Here is a 24,799-nt window from a genome sequence, read left to right as displayed (position 1 = left end):
CCCACTGTCCCCCTGACCCCAGCTCTGTCTAAAAGGCCCTCGTAGAAGAGTTGCACCTCACAGTGCTCTAAACTCACCACTACACTCTCGGGAAGCTTAGCCAGTGCAGTGGAATGAAGCTTTCTGCAGCACTTTCCCACTAGATTTTATCGGCTTTGACTCAGCTAGCCTTGCACCTCTCTGTAAGACAGAAATTGTTGTTTTATGAATGAAGAAACAATTTTTTGTTAAGTGATTTGCTAATGTCTGTGTGGGGCAGGCTGTGGAAGAATCAAGAAAGAATCCAAGCCTAATTCAATCCTGCAGTTTTAGCCACATGCATATTCATTTTCCACATTCTCCCTGGCTTTCATGCAGCTTGCAAACTTCATTTTTCTCATTAGCAATCAGACTCATACACACATTATTAAAAGCACTATTTACCAGAAAAAAACCACACAGAATACATCAGTAATTTTTAAGTGAGAAAAATAAAACATCTGTATTTCAACAAATACTCAAGACTCATTTTGATACAAAATTAATCTGCTGCTTATTCAGCAGTATTCAGTCAGTTAGCTATGAAGCAAAACCACTGTCACAGCACTAAAAAAAACACCCAACGAACAACATATTCTGAACACGGATAAACATTCACATAAATAGGGGCTAACACAAAAAGGAAATAAATAACCATCATTGCTGGTTTCCCCAGATCTCCAGCAATCTTCCCCTGCGGCATCTATGGCAGGTGCTAGTTTGAAAGAGAACAGAATTGGTCTATGCTGGAAAGACTTCCCTCCCGCCATTTTGTTTCATTTTTTGCAACTTGTCTAAAGATGCAGACTTTGTTAGGCGATGGGAAAACCAGTCCAGCCATTTTCCTCTCTTCCCCAGGTCCGTCTAGTCAGTTTGTTGGAAATGTTAAAAGTGAATAGTGCAAAGAGTATCTCCTACTGCCATGTAGGAAGGCAGACCTCATTCAAGTGACTCCTGTAACAAAGCACAAACAACTCCTATTAGTCACAGCATTTTTATAGGCAAGCTGCCCTTTTGGAGTTTCTAAAACCAATTTTAAAGAAAAAACCCAGCCTCATCTGACAACCATGCGAATCAAACACCGTTCATGTTCATTCGCTCTATTTCACCAAAAGCCTCAACAGATATTAAGACATCACACACTTGTACCCTATAGAAGCTGACCTGTTATACATGTAGAGAAATGAAGGGTGGATGGGGGGAACCCACAAAGTTGTTCAAAGATGAAGTGTTAAAGACAAAGTCCAATGAAGTACCCACTGGTCTTCAACCCAGCTTCCCGCCAGCGTTTCATACTATTCTTCACTTCAAGACTCACTTAGCACTCACACACACAAACCCTCTCTTCGGCAGCAGCTGCCCAGGCTTTCCTGTCCCACCAGTTATGACCCTCTACTAGTCTCATTTTAGCAGCCAAGCCTGTAGAGTGCTACCAGCTAGGTATAATACTAGTAGGCAGTAGCACCAACTAAAAGGCTGCCAAATGTTTGAACTTCATGACTTTTGTATGTAATTTTATCACACAGACATCAACTTTCCCTCTCCCTGAAGGTCAAAGTGTTAGCTTTAGTCTATGATTAATGGGTGATTGTAGAACTCCGTGTCCTAAGGGAATAAAAATCGAGGTAATTTCAGTCCTTTCCTAGGGTCATGATTCATTGTCTAAGCTGCACCACAGACAAATGCATTTCAGGTTCTCTTCTCAGGCAAGAAATACAAGATTCACTGAGTGGCTACTAACATATTTCCTTCTCACATCCTCTTCCTTTTCCTGAAGCGGGCACTTCTCCTGATTTGAGGAGCACTGGCATCAGCCACATCAGTGCAGGAGTCCAAGACAGACTGTGCAGCATTCTCTTCAGCTCCCATGCCCTGCAACATAAGCAGAAGAGTCTATCACACCACAAGAGCTAGCATAATTGCAAAAGAACCCCTTCAGCCATCTTTTTATTTTAGGGAGCTCAGCAAGATTTCCAAAACAATCTTCCATTTACCTTCAAAATTAAGCATAGGACAACAACATTCTATTATCAATGTCACAGGAAGCACAAAACTTCCCACAGTTTTCAGAGCAAAACCTTCAGCCAACACTGGCATTTCTTCCTGCTTCTGCTACCGCTACCAAACTAGAGCAATTCCTGCTGTAGCTTCTGTCTGGGCACAACCGTTCATTACAGAGGCTGTGGGCACAACCATTCGTTAGAGAGGTTGCACGCCTGCCACAAGTGATGCTTTAGCTTTCACTGCTGGAGCCAGACAGTGCCCCAGACAACACAGGTCAACACAAACTTTTGATTTCTCATAAAACATATCCCTACCACAAACTTTTCACTGAAAAGCACCAGAAAAACAACCTGCCTATAACATTAATAAAAGGAGTGGGAGGGAGCCTGGTGGAAGATGACACAGGACAGAGGTTGGCAGTAAGGCTGTCAGGCAGTGAAGAATTGCTGGTGACTTTTGGACCAACTGCTCACAGTTCAAACTACACTGAACTTGGCCCAGACCCAGAAGTCAGAGCCAGAATAGAAAGATAACTGCTGACTTTTACTATGGGAAAGCTCTGATTTTTAGGCAGCTTTGCCATCTTTCTGTAGAAACAGCCATTTACATTGTTTATTCATCTTCATTAGTGTTTTGTGTGTTTATTTTGGAGCCACAATGAATTGAAATGCAAGTCTGAGCTACACAACTTCCTGGCATGTTCTGCAAGAAACAGTGCTGGGTGGTAATGGATTTAGCTTAAAAATCAGAGACTGATTTTAGGTTGACATTACGGCTTACATCGATCCATATACTCTAATAATCTCTAGTCATATAAAACAATTTGGGATGAAGACCTCAAATGGCAATAGGAGCAAACATACACAATTCCCCTGATATTATTGGGGTTTAAAGGACACATACAATGAAAAACAAGGGCCTGATTTCAAAAATACAAGAGTCAGTGCAGCAGACTATAAACCGTAAGAGGAAGGGAGCTTTGATACCCACTTCTGGGAACTATCATGTCAAGTTTAACGTGCTACATAAAACAGACTTTTACCCTTGTGAGGACTAAGGGCTCCCAGCTGAGCTAGAGAGCTTTTCCTTTTATCAGCTGCAAAACTATGCTTTTCAAAAGGACCAAATTTCTGCTACACTTAAGAACAGTGGGGGTTTCACTCTGGATTCCAGTGCAATATTTAGCTGGCAGTAACTTTCTGCTTTTAGTCCCTGGCACCTCTGTTTTACCTGGTCTAGTAAATCAGCATCTTTGTCTCCAGGCTCATTGTCAGCTGTCCAATCCAACCGTACACCTGTTAATTCATTCCCACAACTCTCTTCCTCAGACACTTCCTTCTCACTCTGCCACTCCTCTTCGTCACTCTCTTCATACTGCTTCCTGCTGGCTGACAGAGTTGTTGTCACTTTTGGAGGAGGCAGAGTTGCTAGTACAGCTGGGAGAGTAAAGGCTGCTAGGAATCTGGCTTTCAGTAGGAGGTAAGCAGGGTTATCGCCAAGTTTCTGCTGCACCAGTTCTCCGATAGCGTGCAAATCAACCCCAGTGCCCTCATCCTGACTGGCGTCAGAAGGCAGAAGACATGCCGCTTGCTCTTCTAGAGCTGCTTTCTGCAGAAGTAGCTTTGAGAGGGTTTTTAAGTTGCACAGAAAAGGTGGCAAATAAGGCAACCTGGTTTGCAGTGATGGTACCTGGACACCTTGTTTCCCATTCAGCCACTCTTTCACTAGCCCCTCATCTTCAAGGGAAATCAGGCTAAAGTCAAGTAGATTCTTTTCTGCACTGGAAGTTGTTGGCTGGGGTGCACTGTCAGCAGGCTGCGTAGTCGGAGGTTTGGAGGCAATAGGTCTATTTTTCAAGGCTCGTGCAGCAAAGCAATCCGAGTTCCTTGCGACATTGTTATGGGGAACTGGATCTCCCGGCTGGAGCACAATCCCTTTCGTGATGATGCTTGGATTGGAAGATGATCCGTTTGTTGTAATGGAGTCATGGCTCTTTCCCAAGCTAGCAAGACTCGACACACATTGGGAATCAGACCCTTGAGTGCTTGCAGGTAGCTGTGTTTGGGGCTGCAGCACAGCATGCAAGGTTGGTGCATCAGGTGGAAGAGTAGTCTGAGCTGCAGAGGAGTCAGAAGCCTTGGAGAAGCCATCTGAACATGCAGGCGTTGCAGAAGAAACGCTGGCTGTGGTGCATCCAGGACTCGCTGAGGTCATAGGTAAGAGAATTGTGGAATGGTTAGCTGTCTTTCCCAAAGGTACTCCTGCTACCTGGGCACTTGGTGCTTTTCTCTCTGCACCGCTGGGGTGAGGCATATTTGCTCCAGCTGGTACAGGAGGCACTCCTAAGCTGGCGACATTGCCATTGGAAGTCACAGTTGTCTGACATTGACTTCTCACAGCAGCAGCTGGCAGTCCTTGGGGAACACCCACCACAGTTTGTACAGCGGTGGGGAGCAAAGCCTGTGGCGTTACGACCCACGTGAAAGGCAGTATGCTGTTGGGAATCAAATGCGAACCAGTTTGTGGAGCTACAAGAGCAGGCAATAGATTGACCGGCCTCTGTTGCGGCCCATTACTATTCAGCTCACAGGTAACTGTTGTGGAAAGAGACAATTTGTTGGTGCCAGACTCAATGCCAACAGGCACCACTGTAATCTGATGTGGCACAAAAGCTTGGTTTTGCAACACTACTGAAGCTGAGCAACCAGCTAGGACCTGACCATTGCACCCTCCCTGATTTGGGGCCTTCTCTGCTGCAGCTGGATTCACGCCTGGAAAAACCCCTCCTTCAGGGCTACTTTCCAAAGCTTGCTCTTTTAGTTCCTTATTGGATTGTAGTTCTGTCCCTTGTGAGGAACCAGGGCTTTCCCCAGTTTCTGGCACTGACGAAGAATGGTTTTCAAGCACAACAGTGGTAGAAGTTGAACCTGCAACAGAAGTAAACGCTGGCAATGGAGCTGGTGCACACTGTACTTGGCTATTTGTACAACCAACTGCTGCAGGTTTGCTCCCTGCTTGTGCAGAAGGAATGAGTTGCTGTGGTGGGTGCTGGATTATCAGAGGCCCCGAAACCAGCATCTGTGGGGCAACAAATACTGTCCTCTGCATAGCTTTCTTAGCCCGGGATTCTCTTAGCCGCTTCTCTCTCAGTAATTCTGAGACAGTTTTAGGCTTCTGCCTTTGCACTTGGGCTGGAAGAGCTCCCTGCATGGCAGGAGCACTGCTCTCAAAGACAGCAGCAGAAGTCTCCCTTGCTTTTAAGGCAACAGGTCTCCTCACAGCATTCCTTGGTATGCCCCTTCGGGAGTTCCTCTGAGTACAAGATTGTGATGAATTGCCTATACAGGAGGGGAAATTAAAAAAAAAAAAAAAAATTAAAGAGATTGAATAGCATTTTCAAAAGCCATTCCTTAGCTATTAAGCATCAAGTACCCTGCACAGCAAGTAGCAAAATTCCTGTTTGTGAGAGTTCGTACAACACTATAGTCTTGATTTAATCAAGCCGCATCCTGACATCCTTCAGATAACTCTGATGCAGCAAGCTCACCACTTGTTCAGTAATGATGTAATTTTCCCCAGAAATCACAGATGGGCTAGGAATGCACCTTAACACTGCACAAGAGGAATTGTACTGGTCAGCGCTACACGGGCACTTCGCATCAGCCAGGATGACAACAACGAACTGGAGTTTTGGTCGGTGCCAGCACGTTCACCACAGCCTACAGCCAGCACCTTGCTGGAGAAAAGCGTAACAGTGATAGCCCACAGAACTGGTGGCCCAGTGCCACTGGTCCCCCAGCCCTTCAGTATTTTTCCCAGTCCTTACCAAAGGGTAACATACTTAGCCAATAACTGAAAGATCCAAGAGCTAGCAAAAATGAGCATGACAACGTAGTTTTGTTCCAAAAGTTCTCCTTCGGTTAAATTGGTCATTAATGTAATGGTGATGAATTAAGTGAAAGTTCTTGCACATCGTAAAAATAAATGTTCTAGTAGGTACCTGAAGAAGTCTCCATATTTGGGGAAGCCTGCCAAAAAAATGTTATTAAATTATACTTCTGAGATATCTAAAGATCATTAAAACAGCACAGGTGTGAATCAAACCCACATCTGCCAACATGCTATACGTTTTATTACGCTTCCGAACGAAAACAGGCTGGTAACACACACACACACAAAGAGCACTGGCCACACACAATGAAAAATCTCTACTTCAGTCAAGACTTTGGTGGGAAAAGCTTAGAAACAGACCATGTGCAATACCTGCTGAGGCCTTCTTGCATTAGCTCTAAGAAGCTCTGACTGCCTTAGCCTTCTCTGACGAATAATCTTCATGCAGCCATTGGTATCAATCTGAAAGAGCTGCAAGATGAGAATTTCATTAAAATTTGATTGAGAACAAAAATGTAGAGCCACTGACAACACAAGATGGATGGGAGAGGCTTCACATGCAGCATTCTGGGGACATTTTTACACTTACAGAAAAAATCCTAACAGTATTAGATTTGAGAAGCAGGATTTAAGGTCATATGAGGTCAGATTAATCCAGTAATTAGATAATTTGTTTAAGAAACAAAAGATAAACCATTTATTTAAGCATCAAATACAAAAATAAAGATTACCACTGTTTGAAAGCAGATAATGCTATTAAGACAGTAGAACCTACCTGAATGAAAAGCGTGAACAGGGGAGTGCTCACGAGACTGACCGACTTAATCTTCTCTTGAATAGAATCAGCTAGAAAAAAGCCCAACATCAAAATCAGCTGGGCATTCACTTACAAGATGTCAGGAAGTAGGGACAAAAAGTAGGAGAGTGCTACCCCTGATGGGTCACCACTACCTTTTGTCTGATGAAAAGCCATCTTCCCAGTTTGCAAGGTGCAAGGCAGTAGCACATTGCCCACCCAAGGTGTCACTGCCATTAGAAGCTTTCTGTCGAGGTTCATTCTTCTCAAACGTTCTCTCTCTTGACGATAAGTTTTCTCCGTGATGTTCTGCAGCCCCTGAAGCTTCTGACCAACAGATGTACTAACTCCAGATATTTTTGTTAAAACAGTGGCAGAAGGTTTTAGTATCTTTGATTGCTGTGCATGAACAAATACATAATTAGAGTTCCAATTAGGAAAGTTCTACCATAATTAGTCCCACAACAAACTATTCACGGGGCAGTTATGAAAAAAAATTAGGAGCTTTTCCTCTTGGGACTACAGTGCAAGAAGATATGTGGTTCTATCAAAAAGCACTCCCCACTAAATACACCAGCCTGGCAGCACTCACATCACAAGAGCAGACAACACAGAAGAGGCACTTACAAGTTTCCTCTGAAAGCATGTGTTATTTCTTAATACTCTTCTCACATTCTCCAGGGTAACCCGTAGCACTTGCTTTCCACACCTGGAAGCCTTAACATGAAAGCATACAAGAAAAGATAAAAGGAAAAGTATCTCACAGAAAATTACTTGCACTGACTATACACAGAAGGTACAAAAGTTTTCAACATTCCTGCTATTGAAAGTGTCTTATTAAATTAAATCAGCCCTGAAGTGCAGACATTTACCTTATCTTTTAGTCCCTGTGCATTATCACAATAACAAGTGTCTATTTTGTAAAAGCCTTTGTGTGAAGTACCTACAAAAACCCACACTGAGGGTCAGAATTTATTGGATGATTCTCTTTGCATTTTTTGGCTTAACAGTACAAGGGAAGGAACAGGAAGAGGTTTGGAAAAGCCACTGACTCTTCCCTAAACTTCTACTAGTAAAATAATGCTGTATCTGTAATCAAAATTAAAGACTGATTACACCAGATAAGCACTTACAACCCTTGCATACCATAATCCCCAGGACACACCACTTCTGTAACCAACAAACTTGTCATCGGTGCAATTGGTCCTGCAGTCTCGGGCACACATGCAATTCTTAACACAAAAGTCAGAACAATTTTGCTTACGTGAACTTAAATAGCAGTTCAGACATTTAATATTTTGCTAAGGAGTATCTTTCTGCAAAAATGTGCTGGGAGGGTTTGTGCTGTTTCAGTACCTGATCTGGGGTGAAAACCCAGCTCAGAATCAGATACAGATGTATAAGTAACTTAATTCTTCCAAACTCTAAGCCAATATGCCCTAGTCACCACAGCAGAGACACACCACAAGTCACTGGACAATTCTGCGTTATGGAGATCTAAAAAAAGTTTTATTCCTGTGACATTAAGTATAGGAAAGAACACAGCTATTTTCTAGGTAATGCATGGGAAGGCAGTGCTAGAAATTTCTGTTTAATCCAACAGCTCAGTTTCCAACAGCACCCCCCAATGGCATAAAGAGAAAGCAGCCAACAGAGGCGCGAAAAAGATTTTGCCATCTACTCATCACATACTCTCTTTACTGCAGCAACTGCACTTCCCAGGCGCTTCTGATCTAAGCTCCAATCCCATCAAGAACAGACTGAGAATCCCAGGATTCACCTTGTTCATTACTTCTACTGGATTCTTCACAGTGATGTCCGTTGAATGCGGACGTGCAATGCCCCTCAGGAGGGTGTTCAACTCTGACGATTTATCGCCAACTCTGTCCTTGTCTCCATCACACGTTGCACTTGGAACTTCACTGCTACTGGTCTTTGCATCAGCACTCGCGGGAGAGAAAAGGGATGGAGTTTGGTATCTTCCTTTGTTTGACTCCTGCGTATTTGTCCTTGTGGGTATCCACAAATCAATGCTGGGAAACGCACACTCCTCCTTGCTTGTCGTCTCCTCCTCTGAACTGTCTGCTAAGTCCAGTTCTATGTCTTCACTGCTACTCTCTGAAGAGCTGGAACTCTCTTGCACGTGTCGGCGTTTTGTTGGCCTAGATCTTTTCTTCTCAGTCAAAAAAAGTACGGACAAGTTTTAGCCAGTGTTCACCCCTGGCTTGCAAATCTCTCAAATCAGTAAGTTAAAAAGTTTCATGGGGCAGTATCGTATCAGTAAGATGTGGCTTCCAAATGGATAGTTCTGCTTTACTTCTGCTAAGCTTAACTAAATCCAGTACAATCAACAATTGCTTTTGGACCCAGATTTGTATTGATTTAGATTTTTGTAAGCAAAGAAAAAGCTACAGATAGGGACAAGCTTGTGTTAAGAACTGGTGCACGTGGAAGTACAAACTAAGTACCGTTGCCCCATCTCGACACATTCAGGTTGCCATGAACCCTTCCCCAGGGCAGGCGCTTTGCCAATGGAAACAAGACTGTACCTTTAGCATGGTCTTACGCAGCCAGAATTTCCGGAGTGCCGGGTATCAAAACTGGCAACTCCTGAGGTACATACATGAAAACCTAGGTATATCCCATCCTTATAGGCAATAAAGAAAATTCTGGATAATATACAATGTATAGCAAATTAACTTCAGACCTTCAGAACAAAGGCTGCTTTAACACATCAAAAATTAGACCATGACTATCCATGACAAAATCTTGATTGTGTGAAATCAATGTCAATTTTTGTATTGATTTCACAGGATTTTGCTTTTCTTTTAGAGAATCTTAATTAAAGAGATGGGACTGTGACGTAGCAGGATTTTGTACAATACCTTAGACCCAATCATGAGTTTCCACTTGCTTAGACATTGGGAGCCAGTCCGATGTGGCAATTCAGAAGCTATTTTACTCCAGTGACCTAAAAAGGATGCAGAGTAGAGCATACCTATTAATGCAACAAACTGAGCGACAGGCCTTTTCAGTGCAGAACATTATACACATATTATACATTTCCTTGTATAAGAGACAGAGTTACTATACAAATGGATCTCAAAACCTTAATGCTCATTAGTGTTCTTCGATCAGACTTTGCACTACTATACACTCAGCTCAAGTTAGAATCTACAACAGATGAACCAGTGATGAAAACCCTAGCAGAACTACACACTCCCTTGCAGCAGTAAGAGAGTGCTTAAAAGAAAGCTTACACTGAATGCTGAAAAGATTTTATTTGTTAAGGAAAGTTTTCTTAGAGAAAATAAGACGACTCTTTCACAGGCTCTTTAGAGGGGAACTCACCCCTCTAAACTGTCATAGCTCTGACGCCTTGCTAACACAGCTATAGAACTCTTTACTACACAATCCCTCAATAACTGAATTTCCAGGAACAGACTACACAATATAAGGAAGGCTGCAATCATCAGTACAAAGCAGAGCCTGCCAGTATCAGCTGCAGGGCTTAAAATAAAAAAGAGGAGAAAACTTAAGTGATAAATTCCTTAGTTATACTTACTTCTCTAAGCTTCTAAAGATTAAGCCACAGAAACACTTACCCAGGCCATGCTTTTCAACCAGTTCAATTAGCTGCTCCTCTTCCTCTAAACTCCACTTGCCTTTCTTTACATCACAGTGCAATGCTTTTAAGTACCTTCAAAATGAAAACATTAAAGTAAGGAACATTCAATTCTGCTTGTACAGTTCCGATCATCACCACATACTCTGAAGCTGAACAAAACCAGCATTCCTTATCAGATCTTTCCTTTTTGTAAAGGGTCCCATCCCTAGTCCCTTAATACAGCACAGCTACAATCTCTTTGTTCTCAAAAATATCAGGCCACATGATTAAGAATTACAACAAGCAGCTCTAAAATTAGGGTCACTGAAATTAGGACATACTGTACTCTGAGTCTCCTGAAGTTGAGTCCAAGGCTGAAAATTGCTCAGCACCTCATTATTGGTGTTCAGTTACAGGCAGTCACTGACTAGATCATTTTCACAGTGCACAGACAACACATGGATGACAACCTTCCCTCCCTACATGCACTCATTCACATTTAATGACCCCTTTGCTTTATTTTGAACATCATCCTTCCCAACTTCTGCTAAGCCACAGCCAACTATACTGAGGGAGTAGCACACCACAGGCAACAATGCACTCTTCTCTCTGTTAAACTCAATTTCAACTTTTTGACTTCTGTAACTACAAATGCAGGGTCATGTGGAGACAATGTTAGAGACTATATTCAGACCATAACCACTTTTTACAAAACAGTCCTTAAGGTGACACTGGTGTCAGCAAATCAAACATATTTGTAAAGTAAGTTGCATCTTGGCTCTGTGTAATAAACTTGAAAGCACAGTTGCTACATTTAGCATACTTACCGATCTCTGCACTGAGCATCGCTCCTCCCTGGCACTTCTGTCCGAATTTTATACCAGTCACGCTCTCCATACTTCTTAACTGCAGCCAACAGCATCTATGTTAATCAGGCAAAGCAAGAGTTGAAATTCTCATCAGTAATAATCCTAATAGGCCTGAGACAGAAGCAGCTGTATTTGTTTCCACTGTGTTGTAAATCTCTGAACAGAAGCGTTTAAGAGCTTCTAAGCCCTCTTGACTGGTAAACTGTCCACCTTGGTCCATTTTACATTCCTTTGTGCCACTGTTAAAGCTCAGACGTATATAGCCATGCAACATCTCAACAGTCTAACCTTCCCACTTTTTGCACCCTGCAATTCTAGGCATCAGAGAACGGAGCTTACAGCATCTTCCTCTGGTGTCCAGGGTCCTTTCTTCAAACTGGGGTCCACGCTCTTTGTCCATCGGTAAATCAGCTGAGCAGAATCTCTACCTTCCATGTAATAAGCAACTAGAAATGCAAAGGTGTATTTTAAAGTCTGTTGCAAACAGTGTTTCTTCCTTTACTTACATTGTAACTGCGATATTTTCAAACAGTGGATTGCCATAAGCAGCATTTAAATCTCAGTTTAAATACTTAAAACAATGGTACACAACAAAAATTGAAAGAGCACAGCACACATAAAATGTTACTATTTATAATGGCATTATCCATATGAGACACATGATGACCCAACAATCCATCTTGCAACGGAGAACTAGGAAAGGTTTCAGCTCCAATACGTATCTGACAGGTTCAACACACCAGGTGTTACACTCACAGGCTTGGATTTAGGACCCCAGATACTTGGTTACTGTTCTCATACTGCCTCCCACACATCTGAGGAACAGAGACAGCAGTACTGATGCCCTAGAAAAGGCTTCTGGTCACAGCACTGAAAACTGCCAAAGCAGCTGGCCATGAATGAATACTGGCTTTCTAGGGAAGAACTCCAATGATTTCGCTACAAGAAACAAAGCTCACGCAACCATCGGTACTTGTTAATAACTCTCAGCCAATTTCAACCAAATTTCAAAGATGGATAAAGGTTCCAAGAGATACTAAGTTCTTGCTGATACAATGAAACTTCCAGGTAGGTACAGGAAAGGCATATGTTACGGCTCCCACCAAGGAAAAAGAGAGGGAAAACTCAACCATCCTCTTTCATTCAGCGTGCCAACAAGGGGTTTTTAGAAACAGGTACATCTGTAATTTCAGATGAGCCACAGCACTATTGTGTCTAGATCACAGGCTAGAAAAGTAAGGTGAAAACATAGAACTGTGACTATCCTGGAAATGAAAACATTCATAGGAAATAAAAATTCATTAATTCCTTGAATCAGAGCAGGGTAGGTGCTCTAGTATGCAGAAACATTAACACACACAAGCCTGAAAGAATGAGAAAAACCCAACCATTACAGGTGAATGGAAGACATTTTCCACTTGTAGGTCACTTACTTTTCTTGTATGGGATATGACTTCCTACTCTCATCTCTTGAACAAGCTCTAAAAGCATCTGATCTTCACCTTTAGTCCATTCTTTCCTTTTCAAATCTTTGTTATAGACTTGATACTTCTGTAGGCACTGGAAAGGTGTCCTGTTTGTCTTAATACAATGAAAACAGAGCTACTCAGTAACCGGCTATTTATGAGGATAAAAAGCAAGAGGGCAAGGCTAAAGTACCAAACTTTTTTGGTACTGTTATTGAACGCTTCTCAGAAAAGCATTAATTAACAATGAATTAACATTAATGTCATTTTCTGAAAACTGACATGAGGCACAGTTCAGTCAGAATTAACTGACGTTTCACCTCTTGTTTCTGAGCTCAGAAGACCTTACCCCCAACTCCTGGGCTATAGTTTGCCAGTCCAGATAACCATGTTTAGCAGCTATCTTCTTTAGCCTCTCTATTTCCTCCTCAGTCCATTCCTTTTTGTTGATACTTGGATGCTCCCAATTTTGCCAAAACTTCCTCAGTTCTTCTGAACTACGTTGTCCATCAAACTAAAAGAAACATCAAAAATCTGTTTTGTCTTGTAGCTGGGACTGAACACCTGGACAGACAGGAACACCGATACAAGGAATATATTTTGCATTCCAGGTATGTCTTATTGCTAAGTTTTCCAGAATTAAATCATCAAATTTAACCAATAACATCAACTTTTCAGTACTTCTGTGCTTGCCAAGTTGAGATCACATAACAGTCAACTTCAAGAAATGCATGATGGGAACAGTGGATGCAAACTAGACCAGGTCAGGTAATTCTCAAGAGAGGGGACACAGATATCAGAAGTAATAAAAGAGCTGATCTCCCAACTTACGTGGATGTTTGAAATCTTCTCCCAGTCATGCTCATCAAATCTGTTTCCTAACAAGTCACTTTCTGGGAGTTGGCTACAGCAAAAGGTACAAAGAGAAAGAACGAACCGCATTAAATGGTTAATTAAACAGTCACTTTGTCTTCCTGATCTTGCTTCATCTTATTCCTCCCACTTGTTACTGACTTCCACAAGAACTGAACACTTACTACCTAAAAGCATCAGGCTCTTTAACATAGTAACTTTGCCCAAAACAATGTTTCTTCTTGAAAAAGAGTTCCCTACAAGATGATGTTGGTTTAGCAGGAGAAACAATGAGTGCAGTATCACAAAACATTGCTCTAGACAGACTACTAAAAATTACAGAGCTCTTTGCTTCTTTGTTGCTAAATCAAGAACTATTTAAAGCAGCACCTCTATATTGGGTATAGATACTACATTTGTGTATGAAGACCCACAACAGGACTCTTAATAAAGAACTGTGGAGATGAGAGCTCTGCAGAGTTTGAACAGCACTTAATTTTTTGCAAGCCAACACAAATAAAGATTTTTCCAAATGTCAGATCTAGAAGTGCTTGAGGAAGGAGGGAACTTTAAGAGGTAAACTCCAAGAACATAAAAAGATGATTTCTCACTTAATCGCTTCTATTTCTCGCTCCACTTCTTTGATTTGCTTTTCCAAAATCTGTTTCTCCATTTCAGTCTTGACTTTCTCCAGTTTCTGATTCCAATAACTCATCCTGTTCAAAGACATTTTTATCATTACTTAATATGACTAGATGGGAATGAGGTCAACGACATCAGAAGACGTATGGCAAAGATGGTTTCCCCATCAGTATCATTCTTTCGTTCAAGTTTATTTCCACACTACACAAAACTGTTGTTCTTCTAGGTTTTCCCACACGACACACTCATTGTCCTATTTTTGCCCCTTCAATGCAAATCATTGACCCAGAACAGGTCTCAGATTAATCATTTTGGTATTTACAGAGAGAACCAATGGTTGCTGCAACAGCAACAAAGACCGTACCAGCTCCAGGCACAGAAATCTCTCGCTGGACACACCATAATGACTTGCTACGTAACACAATTTCAGCTTCAAGCCCTGTAGACTATTTGAAGTTACACCACTGTGTCAATGCGAAGAAATAGATGGCTACAAAACGCCACAATACAAAACAAAACCTCTCCACCTGCCAGATACCCACAAAACAATCATCAAGCATTTACAACACAGCCCGAATGCTGTAACCTCTTGCTTATAGTCAGAACATTGCAGTCCAGGACCCTTCGGTACCATGTGCACACACAGATAATATAGATGCCAAGAAAGAACGAAAGATGCTGCTACCTACAACAGTGTCATCCTCTGCACTTGGTGCCCACAGGACTGGCGAGTTTGAGGACCACTGCTGTAATTCACAGAGCGGCTCTCCCAGGCCCAACGGTGATAGTCAAAGTATCTCTGCTGTGTTTTGTAACCTTACTGAATGGCAAACAGTTCACGCAAGAACTTGCTGAAGGAGAGCGGAATCTCCACATATATCCTCTCCTGCCTTCATATATAATGTTCTCATCAGGAGAAAGAAGATTTTTGCACAGTACTTACTTCAGTAACTTTGGCTGAAGCAGGCGCTGCAAGCGGTCACTTACTACTGATTTCTGCAATAATGTCTTCTCTCTGCTTTTCCCTACACCAAACAAGGTAATCGAGCAATCAGACATTAGTGGAAAACCACCACCAAGAAAAAGAGAGATCCACTGCTTTCAATACCCCTGGTTAAAGTGTCCCCCAGGTCTTCAATAAGAGTTCCCCACCTAAATCACTAATGTCAGCTCTGACTTGGGCAAATCGCAGCCTCTTGCTCAGTTTTAGTTCTGAAGAGATCTCAATAAAGATAATCACCCAGGTGTTGGTAACCATCCAGAGCTTAAGTGTCCCCTGAACTTCTCTCATCTTAGCACTACCCTTGCATGATCTCATTTGGTTTTGGAGTGCTCACAGGAGTTGATGCATCAAAACAAATGCAAACAAAAGGGAGTCATTAATGACTCACTGAAACAATTTATAGAGCATCTCATTTACTTTTAACAACTTTTTTTGTGAGTCAAGCACGAAATATCAGGAGTGTTGACATTTAACTGCAAATGGAGGGGGAACTAACAATATGTACATATACATTTGTTACAGCTCTTACAGAACACTGAACAGCACATAGAGTTACTTACATTTTGTTGAAAGCAGTTGTTCAAAGGATTTTATGCCCTGAGCTGCCTTTTCCTTGGCATCTTCATTGGAAGGAGGGCCCTAATGAAGATTAGAAGGGTTAGATACATTGGAAGAGTCAGATACACAGAAAAATTCCCCTTTCTTCTAAGAACTCTAGCACAAACTGCTACAAAAAAGACTCGTAACTCAAACTTGTGCAAACTGTCACATTCAAACCGCTAAGTTACCTTTATTATCACTAGCTGACAGACACATCAGAAGACGTAAGAAAACAAATACAAATAGATGCTTCAAGCAAGTAAGTTTGTCCATGGTTACACAGCACATTCTCAGCTCAGAGCCAGGCCTGCTCGTGTTAGCCACAGTCGGTTGAAGAAGCATTTTGAACATGGGGACACATATTACGCATGTTTGTACCTACTTAAGATGCACTACCAACTTGGGTAGGATTTAATAGAAAAATTACCAGTCATTGCTTGAATATTATATTAATATACATATGGTGACTGTTGACATCTTAGCTACAACAAAAGTCAAGATCTCCTTTTGCTAGGACCCTTTAAAAACACATGAAAAAAGCAGTGACATTTGCCTCAGAAAACTCACTTTCAAAGACAATCAGATTTCAACGAGTACTTTAAACAACAGCATGGAATTAGATTGTGGAGATGAAGACAATCAATCAAAGTTAAGCTGAAAACAAGAACGTTCAAGTGCCCCATGGCTGGCATACCACTCCTCAGAACTCACTTTCAGACATCACAGCCAGACATGGGTTGAACAAATATTTCCAAAAGAGGGTAAGCAAGCAACAAGTGAGGAAAAAAACGTTTCAAACTGAGGAGTGACATTCACAGTTACACAGTTGAAACGTAACAGGGTTTTAACACAGTTACAATTTAAATCTATCATTGAAAGTATGTAACCTAGTTATATTTACTTACAATTCCTGTTGTTTTATCCTTAAAGTATGGCTTCATAAAATGACCCAAAAATATATTTGCTGGTAGATTTCTACCATCTCCTGCCTTTGCTATTTTTGGACCACCAAGCTCGCACATGATTTCCTTCTGCAATACAAGAATTAAAACATATCAGCGTCTCCTTCAAATTCCTAATTTCAGAGAGCAGTGGCTGAGCCATCACAAACATCCCAGGCAGGGTTCAAATTTGCAGCACCAGACTGTAAATCAGTGCACGTGTTAAAGACAGGATTTGGAACTTCCTAAGTTTGTACAGTACACTGCGGATAATTAAAAAAAACAAAAAAAACCAAACCCAAAACAAACTAACTTGCTACAACAAGCTAAAATATAAGATATAAAGTACCCTAGTGGTAGCATTTTTGGTGATAAGAAAGCATGGAAACATCAGGCAAATAAGCCATTCGAAAGGGCAGTCAAATGACATTGGTCTGAACTGCCATGAAGAAAATGAACCTGGTTCCTGGCCAAGCAAGCTGAGCACTGCACCAGCATATGAATAAGGGACTATGACTGCTGCAGATGATTCCATTGGTACCTGTGATGGATTGGTAATGTCCTGGAAAGTTTTACTGGGCTTGATGGGCAGGGGAAGATGGCAAATGGCAACCCAGAAAAGCACAGGAATGAACATTTTAATCCTGTTTGCGCTCACCTGCTGTTCTTTGTTTTGTGCAATGAGAAGCTCGACTTCCTCAATCTTTTCCTGGATAACTTCCTGGTACACATGGTTCATCTGCAGACATGTTTCTGGATCCTGTGGCAGACTACTTTCAATATCATCATCGCTACTGTCATCTTCTCTTTCCATTTCCTTGAAGCAAATAAGGCATTTTAGAGGAGGAAAAAAAAAAAAGAAAAAAAGAAAAGAAGAGAGAAAAATGCTTGCTTTAAAAGCAAGTATGTAACATAATTATTTTTGTAACTCAATACTTCTATTATCTTACAAAACTGATTTTCAAAAGATTTGAGGGCACATAACTGTCTCTCCCTGGTAGTTGTTTTGAACGCTCCCAGAGGCAGAGTTACCAGCCTTGCCTAACTCCCCTTCACCCTGTTCATTAGTTCAGCCTGCTGCTATTTGAACCAAAGTCTGACTCCAAACCTTGCCAACATTGGTCTTCTGCCATCAACTGCAAAACTGTAAGTAAACTGCAAAACAGCAGTACTTTACACTGGAGCTCTCTTACCTGCTAAATCTGTATTTCAGAACCACCCCTTCAAATTTCCACCTCATTCGTGTTTCTACGGAAGCAATTCTTCCCTTACGTGATTTATTACCACATGCTTTGGACACAAAGCAGGGCTCCGACTGTTTCATAAAAGTGCTCTGCACCTGGGTCCAACCTGCACCTGCAGATTTGTCTTCACAAGCCAGCTTCCCCTTTACTGTGCTGCACAGGTGTTAAGATATTTCTCTGCTAAGTATTTTTTATATGAATTCTGAGAAAATATTATGTTTAAAACAACACCAAAAGTAAACAGATTTGTACGAAGTCTTAGAAGTAATTTCCCCCTCGCGTACAAACCCAGTATTCTTCAGGTACAAAGGAGTAAAAGATCTTTTAATCACAAGCTGATGATTTCTTTCTCACGTGCAATTGCTCTGCGACCTCCCCAGAAGCTGGTGTGTTTCCAGTGACAGAGATCAGCAAGCACTAGAGCAGTGAGACCTCTGATCCCTGTCATTTGTTTTCACATGAAGAAGTCTCTCTATTACACGTGAATAACAAAGTCCTGGGCAGGAATAACTAAACCTCCAGGTCTATTATTAATCCTTCCTGAGCTACGGAGTCAAGCCAGCTGCCTAGATTCCCCCAGAACAGTGTGAAATTCCCCTTCCTCCTGCTCCCTTCAATAGACAGATGGAAAGAGATGCTTAAAGAGAAAATGGTTACCATTTCAGCATGAGAATCTGAGTCCTCATCTTCACCATCATCTGTTAGACAACAAAAATACAAAAATGCTGACTGCAGTGGGATAAAAAAGGAAAGCTTCAAAACCAAAGACTTTTCAATTAAAGCATACAGAATGAAGCATCACATAGTATCTCAGACATGACCATTAGAGTTTTTGGATACTGCCAGTATTGTCAAGTAAAAACAATAGTTAGTTATACTCCATGTATACACTTTTTTGTTCTAGAGTAGGAAAAAAGAGCAACTCCTGATAACTATAGCAACAATCAAGCTGCATCTCGGTCCTACACATCACAGCAAATTACAGGCGCCAGAGTGCGCAGCCAAGCGAACACTCCAACCCAACAGAACCCATCAACTTTGAAAGCACCTAACAGCCCTTCCACACTCTTCAGCAATATTTGGTTTTGCATTCAGTGTGGCTACAGACTTCTGATATACGTTATTCAGACTTGCATGATCAAAACACAGGTGGATGAAGCGACTGTGACAGCCGCCATAGGTATAGACACCCGAACTATTACCACCCCCTCTTTCCTTTAAAAAATTAATTTTAGGAGGCACAGGCAGGCTGCGAAATGGAGTGGCTCAGACAGCAGAGTTTGTGTTGTCCGTTCAGAGAGCGTGGAAACGGCTGCGATTTAACTATTGACAATATTTGGTGGGCTGTTACGTTTCATGAGTCAGCTCGTTACCACCTGCCTTGACTAGAAACCTCCATGAGGAGGCGTGATGGCTCCTTCAACCTTCCCCGCTAGCTTGCCGTGGGTTTCATCATGAAAATACACAAAACACGGGTGCAAGAGGCTTCTCCTGCAAGGACGCTCGCTAAGGAAAGCCTTGAGGAGACAGCTCGCCTCGAGTCCTCCAAAACTCGTTCCCAGCACCGCCTGTGCGCAGCACCTGGCAGAAACCGTGGGGTTAATACAAAAACGACGCGAGCCTCTCTCCTGTCACGCCAGACACGCATCTCAAGAGCCAGAGCAGCAACTTAATGCAGAAGCAGAAGCACCGGGGGAGGTTGGAGAGGGGCGAGCCCGCGCTCCGCCGTACCCGTGCCGGAGCTGAGGCTGGAGTCAGAGACGGCCACATCGATGCCGGCCCCGCCGGGCTCCAGGCTCCGCTCCAGCTCCTCGATCTCCCGCCGGATCTTCTCCCGCTCCGCGTTCAGGTCGAGGGCCGCGGGGGAGAGCGCAGCCTCAGCCCCGGGGGGGCGGCGGGCCCCGGCCGGGCCCGGCCAGCGAGACATGGCGGCGCCGCAGGCTCTGGGCCTGGGCCGCACAGCCTTGCCGCGGGCCCCGCCCCCTCTCCCTCCGCCCAATCATTGCTGGGCACCTCGGTCAGCTGAGCCCCTCCCCACGTGACGCTGCCCAGCCAATCGAGCGCGCCGCCGATGGCGGGGCGGGCCGGCGAACATGGTCGGTGAGAAGGGCTCCCGGGTCCCCGCTCCTCCTCCTCCGCACACCGGTTGTGCCGCCACCTCCGCGGGCTTTAATAGCTCCACAAAACCCGTTACACAGCGGCCGGGATGAGGATTACAAACTGCCTCCCGAGGCCGAGCCCCGCCGCAGCCTCGGGGACTCGCCGCGCTGCACGAACCCCCACCAACCCCTTTTCCCTCCGCGGCGAGGAACGCCCTGATGGGGGGAGAAAGGCAAGGGGAGTCCCGGCCAAAACCCGGGGTGCTCACGGGAATGCGGGGTGCGAGGGGAGACGGGGCCGTGGTCCCAGCCTAGCAGGAACAGGGACGTACTCTTGTCCGTTCGGGCTTTAGCGACCCGGTGGCCGTGGCTGCGCGGTGGGTAGAGCTGGCAAAGGCGGTTCTGCAGCAGCGCTGACAGCTTCGCATGTTGTGACGAGGTCAAATATCAGAAATTAACTTTTAAGGAATGGTTTTGGCATGAAAGCAAAGTTCTCCATTTGAGTCCGTTTTGTAGTTCTACTGTCCATCTTCTGACACTTCAGAAATTCTGTCTATTGATTTAAGGAGATCGGCGACGAGCTGCAGTGATTCTGCTCCGGAGACCAGCTGCCTGCAATGTGGGAGAGAGACAGCGTCAGACTGAGGAGGAGAGGGTGACCTAGCCAGGCAGCGTTTTGGTGCTGGTTACCCATGCAACGTGATTTTTCGAGAAGCAGTTCATCTGGACTGAAGACTTCACTTCTTGAAGTATAAGAGTTTTAGAGAAGTGAAGTATAAGAGACTTAGAGAGCCTAAGCATAGTGGTTTTACATTAAGTAAAAAAAGACTTACGCATTCTAGTTATTTTTATTACCTAAACTTGGAGGAAAATACATTGCAGGTAAGTAAGAACATGGACTAGCTGATCTGGCATACAGAATACAAGAACCCGAGCTTCAATCCTAAAAAAACCACTGGGGACATTTAGTTGTGACCTCAGGATTTAGAAAAGCATCTGGGATAGTGTTAGGAGTCGTCTTAAAACAACTCACTTGATCGAAGACCGGGAGTTCGTTATAACCGTGAGAAGGTTCTGTAAGGCGAGGTCTGCGTTTTGTTTCACCACGGCCAGACTCGCCGACTGGCCCGACCTCAAGGCTTCATTCTCCGTCTTGTAATTCTTCAGCTGAACCTAAGGAGGAAACAAACAAAAACTTTATATGAAAATACCCACAAAACTCCAGTAGATACTTTACAACTAAAGCAGCTAATGAATACATTCGTACAGCAATGTATTGGGTACAGCGACTAATTAATAGGTCCCGTAACCAGATTGCCCAGACAGAATGTCTTCCCAGCTCTGGAGAGCAGTCTCTGACAGAAAACTACAGCTTAGAAGCAGTTATTAAAACCGAAAACGTACGCAGCGTTTTCATGACAGCCTGCCAGGCAGCAGCCCCAAAGTCTGCTTGTTTCACAGAACCGATCCAGTGTTAAAATCGAGCGGCGTATTCCAACTCCGACGGCGGGATGGAAGCTGCTACCTGACGCCGATGCTACCATCTAACCCTACGCAGGCTCTGCTGAGCTATCTGTAGTATCTCTCAAGCTTCTCTCCCTGCTCTGTCAGGCACCTTCCTACAGCTAGACACCCGTTTGCCCTGTTGCATTACGGCATTCACAGGTCCCAAACACCGAACGGCATTTGAACATCCCGTGAAACTTCAGCAAAATTGTGAGCGAGGTACCACACGTCCCAGAGATGAAGTCACCAGTCTGCGTAGAGCTGAAATGTTCTGGTCTAGAACGTCTTCTATGGCATTCACTAGCAAAAGTGAGGCGTAGTTAAAATTTTTCAGTATCCTTTTATAGGCTCAATTTCAAGATGTACGCTTTCAGCCCCAGTACATTCAGCAAGGCCTTAAGAATACCGCTTCGTACCTGAAGTAGCGCGTTTTCCTGTTTCAGTTTTGTAGCATTGTTTTCTGCTTTAACAGCCCGTTTCTGAAATAGAATAAAGACTATTTATACCATAGCAGTGCTTAGGACACAGCAGGCAATTTGAGCTATGCAGAAATGCATGATTCCAGCACAGAACTTGAAGTGATATGGTTTGTGTTATACCACCTCGTGTTCTGAATGCTTTACGAGACGGGGATAGTGCCCCCAGTCATGTCGGATCAGCTGTCTCCTCCCCTCCCTATTTTTCCTTTCTGATATCTTCGAGTGCCATCTGTCACTTCGGGACATTAAGGGTTTTTTTTCTTGGACAAGAGGAAAAGGTACTCAGTATAAATAAGCAAGCAGGAAAAACAGCTCTTAGTTCACATAGGAGGTGTTTTCAGAAGGCTGCAAAAAAGCAACTGAAGTTGTTAATGAATCCAGAAACGGTATTAATGCAAAGACCTCCCTTATTCTAGGTAATGAAAGGGGTTCTAGACTGGGATGCAGTCTTGTTGTAAGGGAAAAGTTTGAACCCATCAGAGCTGTTTAGTGCTCACACGGGTGAAGCAATCACTTCAGCTTCCCTCGCTCTCCTGGGGGAGGAAGGAAAAGGAATGGAACTACACAGTTCCAGCTGCAAACAAGCTTCTGCTACTATGGCAAATGCCAACACTTACAGTCATCAGCTGGAGATTTTGTTCCACGTGCTGCACCATTGCTTCCAAATCCTGTGCTTCTTTTTCTTCTTTAATTTTGTTTTCCTCAAGCTTTTTTTCAAGCTTCCTCATCCTTAAAAAACAAGAGGCAATGTACAGTAAGCACTTGTAACATTAAATACGTTAGGAAGAAAATTCTAGGGAAAGATCAGGAAACTCATTCTTTCATGTTATAAGAAAAATGAAGTCTTCCCACAGAACTACACTTCTAGGCTGTGGCTCAGGAGATTTCTTTGTTCAACATCCATTAGCATTAACAGGAACTATACAGCTGAATGCAGAAAGGCCGTACAGAAAACACGGCCGTTCACAATCAGTCTAGATAAGGGCAATTCTGAAACAAATGGTTACCCCATCGCTAGGGAAGTACCAGCTGCCTCACTGCCAGGAGCAGCAGAGTGCAGAGGATTCAGACAGGAACTGAAGAAATTGCCACCCTAGATCAGTCACCAGGTTGTTTAGCCTCAGGAAATTCAAGTCTCCTAATATCAAGTTGCTCACCAGCAAAAATAAAAATGCTTTTCTTGCTTCAAAGGTGAGAGATTAAGATTCATTATTTTGTTAATCTGAAGCTTTATGAAATGCATCCTATCAAGCCCTGCCCTCATTTTCACTAACCACCTAAACTGCACAGAGCGTAAGCCACACACACACACTCATCAGATGTCAGCTTGCTACTTACTTTCCAAGCCTTTTTCAATAAGAAAACCAGGTTTGTTAAAGCTTTTTAATAAATAGCATAGATTTCAACTACATTTTTCTTCTTTAAAGACGTTGACTGTTTCCAGTGAGCACCTCTTCTAAGACAACTCCTTGCTTATGTGGTTACTTTCCCCCATACTGTGGCTTACGCACTTGTCTGCTTGAGTTTCAGAGAAAATCTGAAGCTTATTGATCTTGCTTCTCAAACTGGCATTCTCTTCTTTTAGCTAAAAAATAAAAATTCTCATTAGAAATGAGGGTGTAGTTTCACAACACTACTAGCACTCCAAGACCAGCACCAGAAGAAATACTCAGCTTTAACTCTAGTGCTAGAAAGTCTTGCATTTTCTGTTACATTCAAGCTTACTTTTGTACCTAGTTTTCCCCTCTCGAAACCACTTGACTTCACTAACTCTGTGGGGCACAGAAACGTGGCACCGAACAACCAGCGCAGATGTGACTAATCAAATGCTGTTAATTCTAAATTAATATGGCCTCAAGGGGCAAGAGCATGAGGAAGTCACCTGGGTCACGCCAAAAGCAGTAGGACAGACAAGGTACTGGATCTGACTCCCGCTGCAGAGCGGTTTTTCAGACCTACCTCTCTCCCTCAAGCTGCTCTAACAAGCTGCCACGTATCGCGCAGCCCTCACTGACAGCAGGCTTTGACACCAAGTTTCTCTAACAACCTGATACGCGAGCTCAGAGCTCACTTGACAGAAGACGGGGCCCGAAGGCGGCGTTTGTGTCCGCCCTGAGAAAGGTGCCGGGAGGACAGCCGAGCTGCTTACCTCCTCGTAGCTGGGCTGCCGCAGGGAGTGAAAGCCCGGCCCCGGGGGGGCTCCGAGGGAGGTCACGCTCGGCTCCTCGCTGCCTGCCAGCCCCACGCCCTCGCAGAAGAAGGAGCCGGCGGAGGGCGAGGCGGGGCCCGCGGCGGTGAGGTGGGCCTGCTCCACGGCCAAGGGCTGGTAGCTCCCGCTCCATTCCTCCTCCTCGTCCTCCGCCTCTCCGGACGGCGCCGGATCCGGGAATAAGAGGGGGCCGAGGCTCGGGCCGGGCCGCGCCGCCTGCGGAGGGGAGAGCAGAGCAGAGGGGCTGAGGTGGGCGCGGGACGAGCGCCTCAGCGCGGCGGGGCCCAGCCGCGCCTCCGCTCGGGCCCTACCTGGCGGGCACCGGCCGCCTCCTCGCTGCTCCGGGCCTTGCTGCGGACGAACTCGTGGAAGGAGAAGGGGTTGGGCTCGGCCGGGCCCGCCGCCGGCAGCCCCCCCGCCGCCATAGCCGCCCCGCCTCGGCCCTCTCCGCGACCCGGGCAGCTACCGGCCGCGGGGCGGAGCCTCGCCTCAGAGCGGGCCCCACCTCCCCTCAGAACGGACCAATTAGCGAGCGGCCACCACAACCTCACCCAATCGCGGCCTCCCCCGAGT

General features: G+C 44.1%; 2 protein-coding genes across 2 annotated transcripts; both read right to left on the bottom strand.

Moving 5' to 3' along the window:
• Positions 1 to 457: 457 nt before the first annotated feature.
• Positions 458 to 19,860, bottom strand: SNAPC4 (small nuclear RNA activating complex polypeptide 4). The gene is made up of 23 exons (XM_050908158.1): positions 19,665 to 19,860; positions 18,591 to 18,631; positions 17,348 to 17,506; positions 16,654 to 16,779; positions 15,709 to 15,787; positions 15,089 to 15,170; positions 14,115 to 14,219; positions 13,483 to 13,555; positions 13,001 to 13,165; positions 12,619 to 12,766; positions 11,525 to 11,631; positions 11,144 to 11,238; positions 10,315 to 10,409; positions 9,595 to 9,680; positions 8,490 to 8,882; positions 7,337 to 7,426; positions 6,865 to 7,108; positions 6,689 to 6,759; positions 6,274 to 6,384; positions 6,023 to 6,050; positions 3,253 to 5,360; positions 1,760 to 1,890; positions 458 to 972 (listed from the first exon to the last, which is right to left on the bottom strand). The coding sequence occupies exons 1-22, from the start codon at positions 19,858 to 19,860 to the stop codon at positions 1,771 to 1,773; spliced, it is 4,722 nt and encodes a 1,573-aa protein (XP_050764115.1). The 3' UTR covers positions 458 to 972; positions 1,760 to 1,770.
• A 225-nt stretch (positions 19,861 to 20,085) lies between these two features.
• Positions 20,086 to 24,651, bottom strand: ENTR1 (endosome associated trafficking regulator 1). Its single transcript, XM_050908157.1, has 7 exons — positions 24,538 to 24,651; positions 24,167 to 24,442; positions 23,529 to 23,602; positions 22,635 to 22,746; positions 21,955 to 22,017; positions 21,066 to 21,205; positions 20,086 to 20,644 (listed from the first exon to the last, which is right to left on the bottom strand). The coding sequence occupies exons 1-7, from the start codon at positions 24,649 to 24,651 to the stop codon at positions 20,551 to 20,553; spliced, it is 873 nt and encodes a 290-aa protein (XP_050764114.1). The 3' UTR covers positions 20,086 to 20,550.
• Positions 24,652 to 24,799: the final 148 nt, after the last annotated feature.

This window comes from Gymnogyps californianus, chromosome 18 (assembly GCF_018139145.2).
Source record: "Gymnogyps californianus isolate 813 chromosome 18, ASM1813914v2, whole genome shotgun sequence".
Classification (NCBI taxonomy): Eukaryota; Metazoa; Chordata; class Aves; order Accipitriformes; family Cathartidae; genus Gymnogyps; species Gymnogyps californianus.
Note: the sequence above shows the minus strand (reverse complement) of the source record. Positions and strands in the feature narration are given on the sequence as shown.

Coding starts and splice junctions, on each gene's coding strand:
- SNAPC4 (XM_050908158.1), bottom strand. CDS start 19,860: ATGTCTCGCTGGCCGGGCCCGGCCGGGGCCCGCCGCCCCCCCGGGGCT. Junction 6,760..6,864: donor GGCTTTTCATCAGACAAAAG/GTAGTGGTGACC, acceptor GCTTTTTTCTAG/CTGATTCTATTCAAGAGAAG. Junction 5,361..6,022: donor AAATATGGAGACTTCTTCAG/GTACCTACTAGA, acceptor CCTCCTGTATAG/GCAATTCATCACAATCTTGT.
- ENTR1 (XM_050908157.1), bottom strand. CDS start 24,651: ATGGCGGCGGGGGGGCTGCCGGCGGCGGGCCCGGCCGAGCCCAACCCC. Junction 23,603..24,166: donor GGCAGCCCAGCTACGAGGAG/GTAAGCAGCTCG, acceptor TTTATTTTTTAG/CTAAAAGAAGAGAATGCCAG. Junction 20,645..21,065: donor AACTCCCGGTCTTCGATCAA/GTGAGTTGTTTT, acceptor CCCACATTGCAG/GCAGCTGGTCTCCGGAGCAG.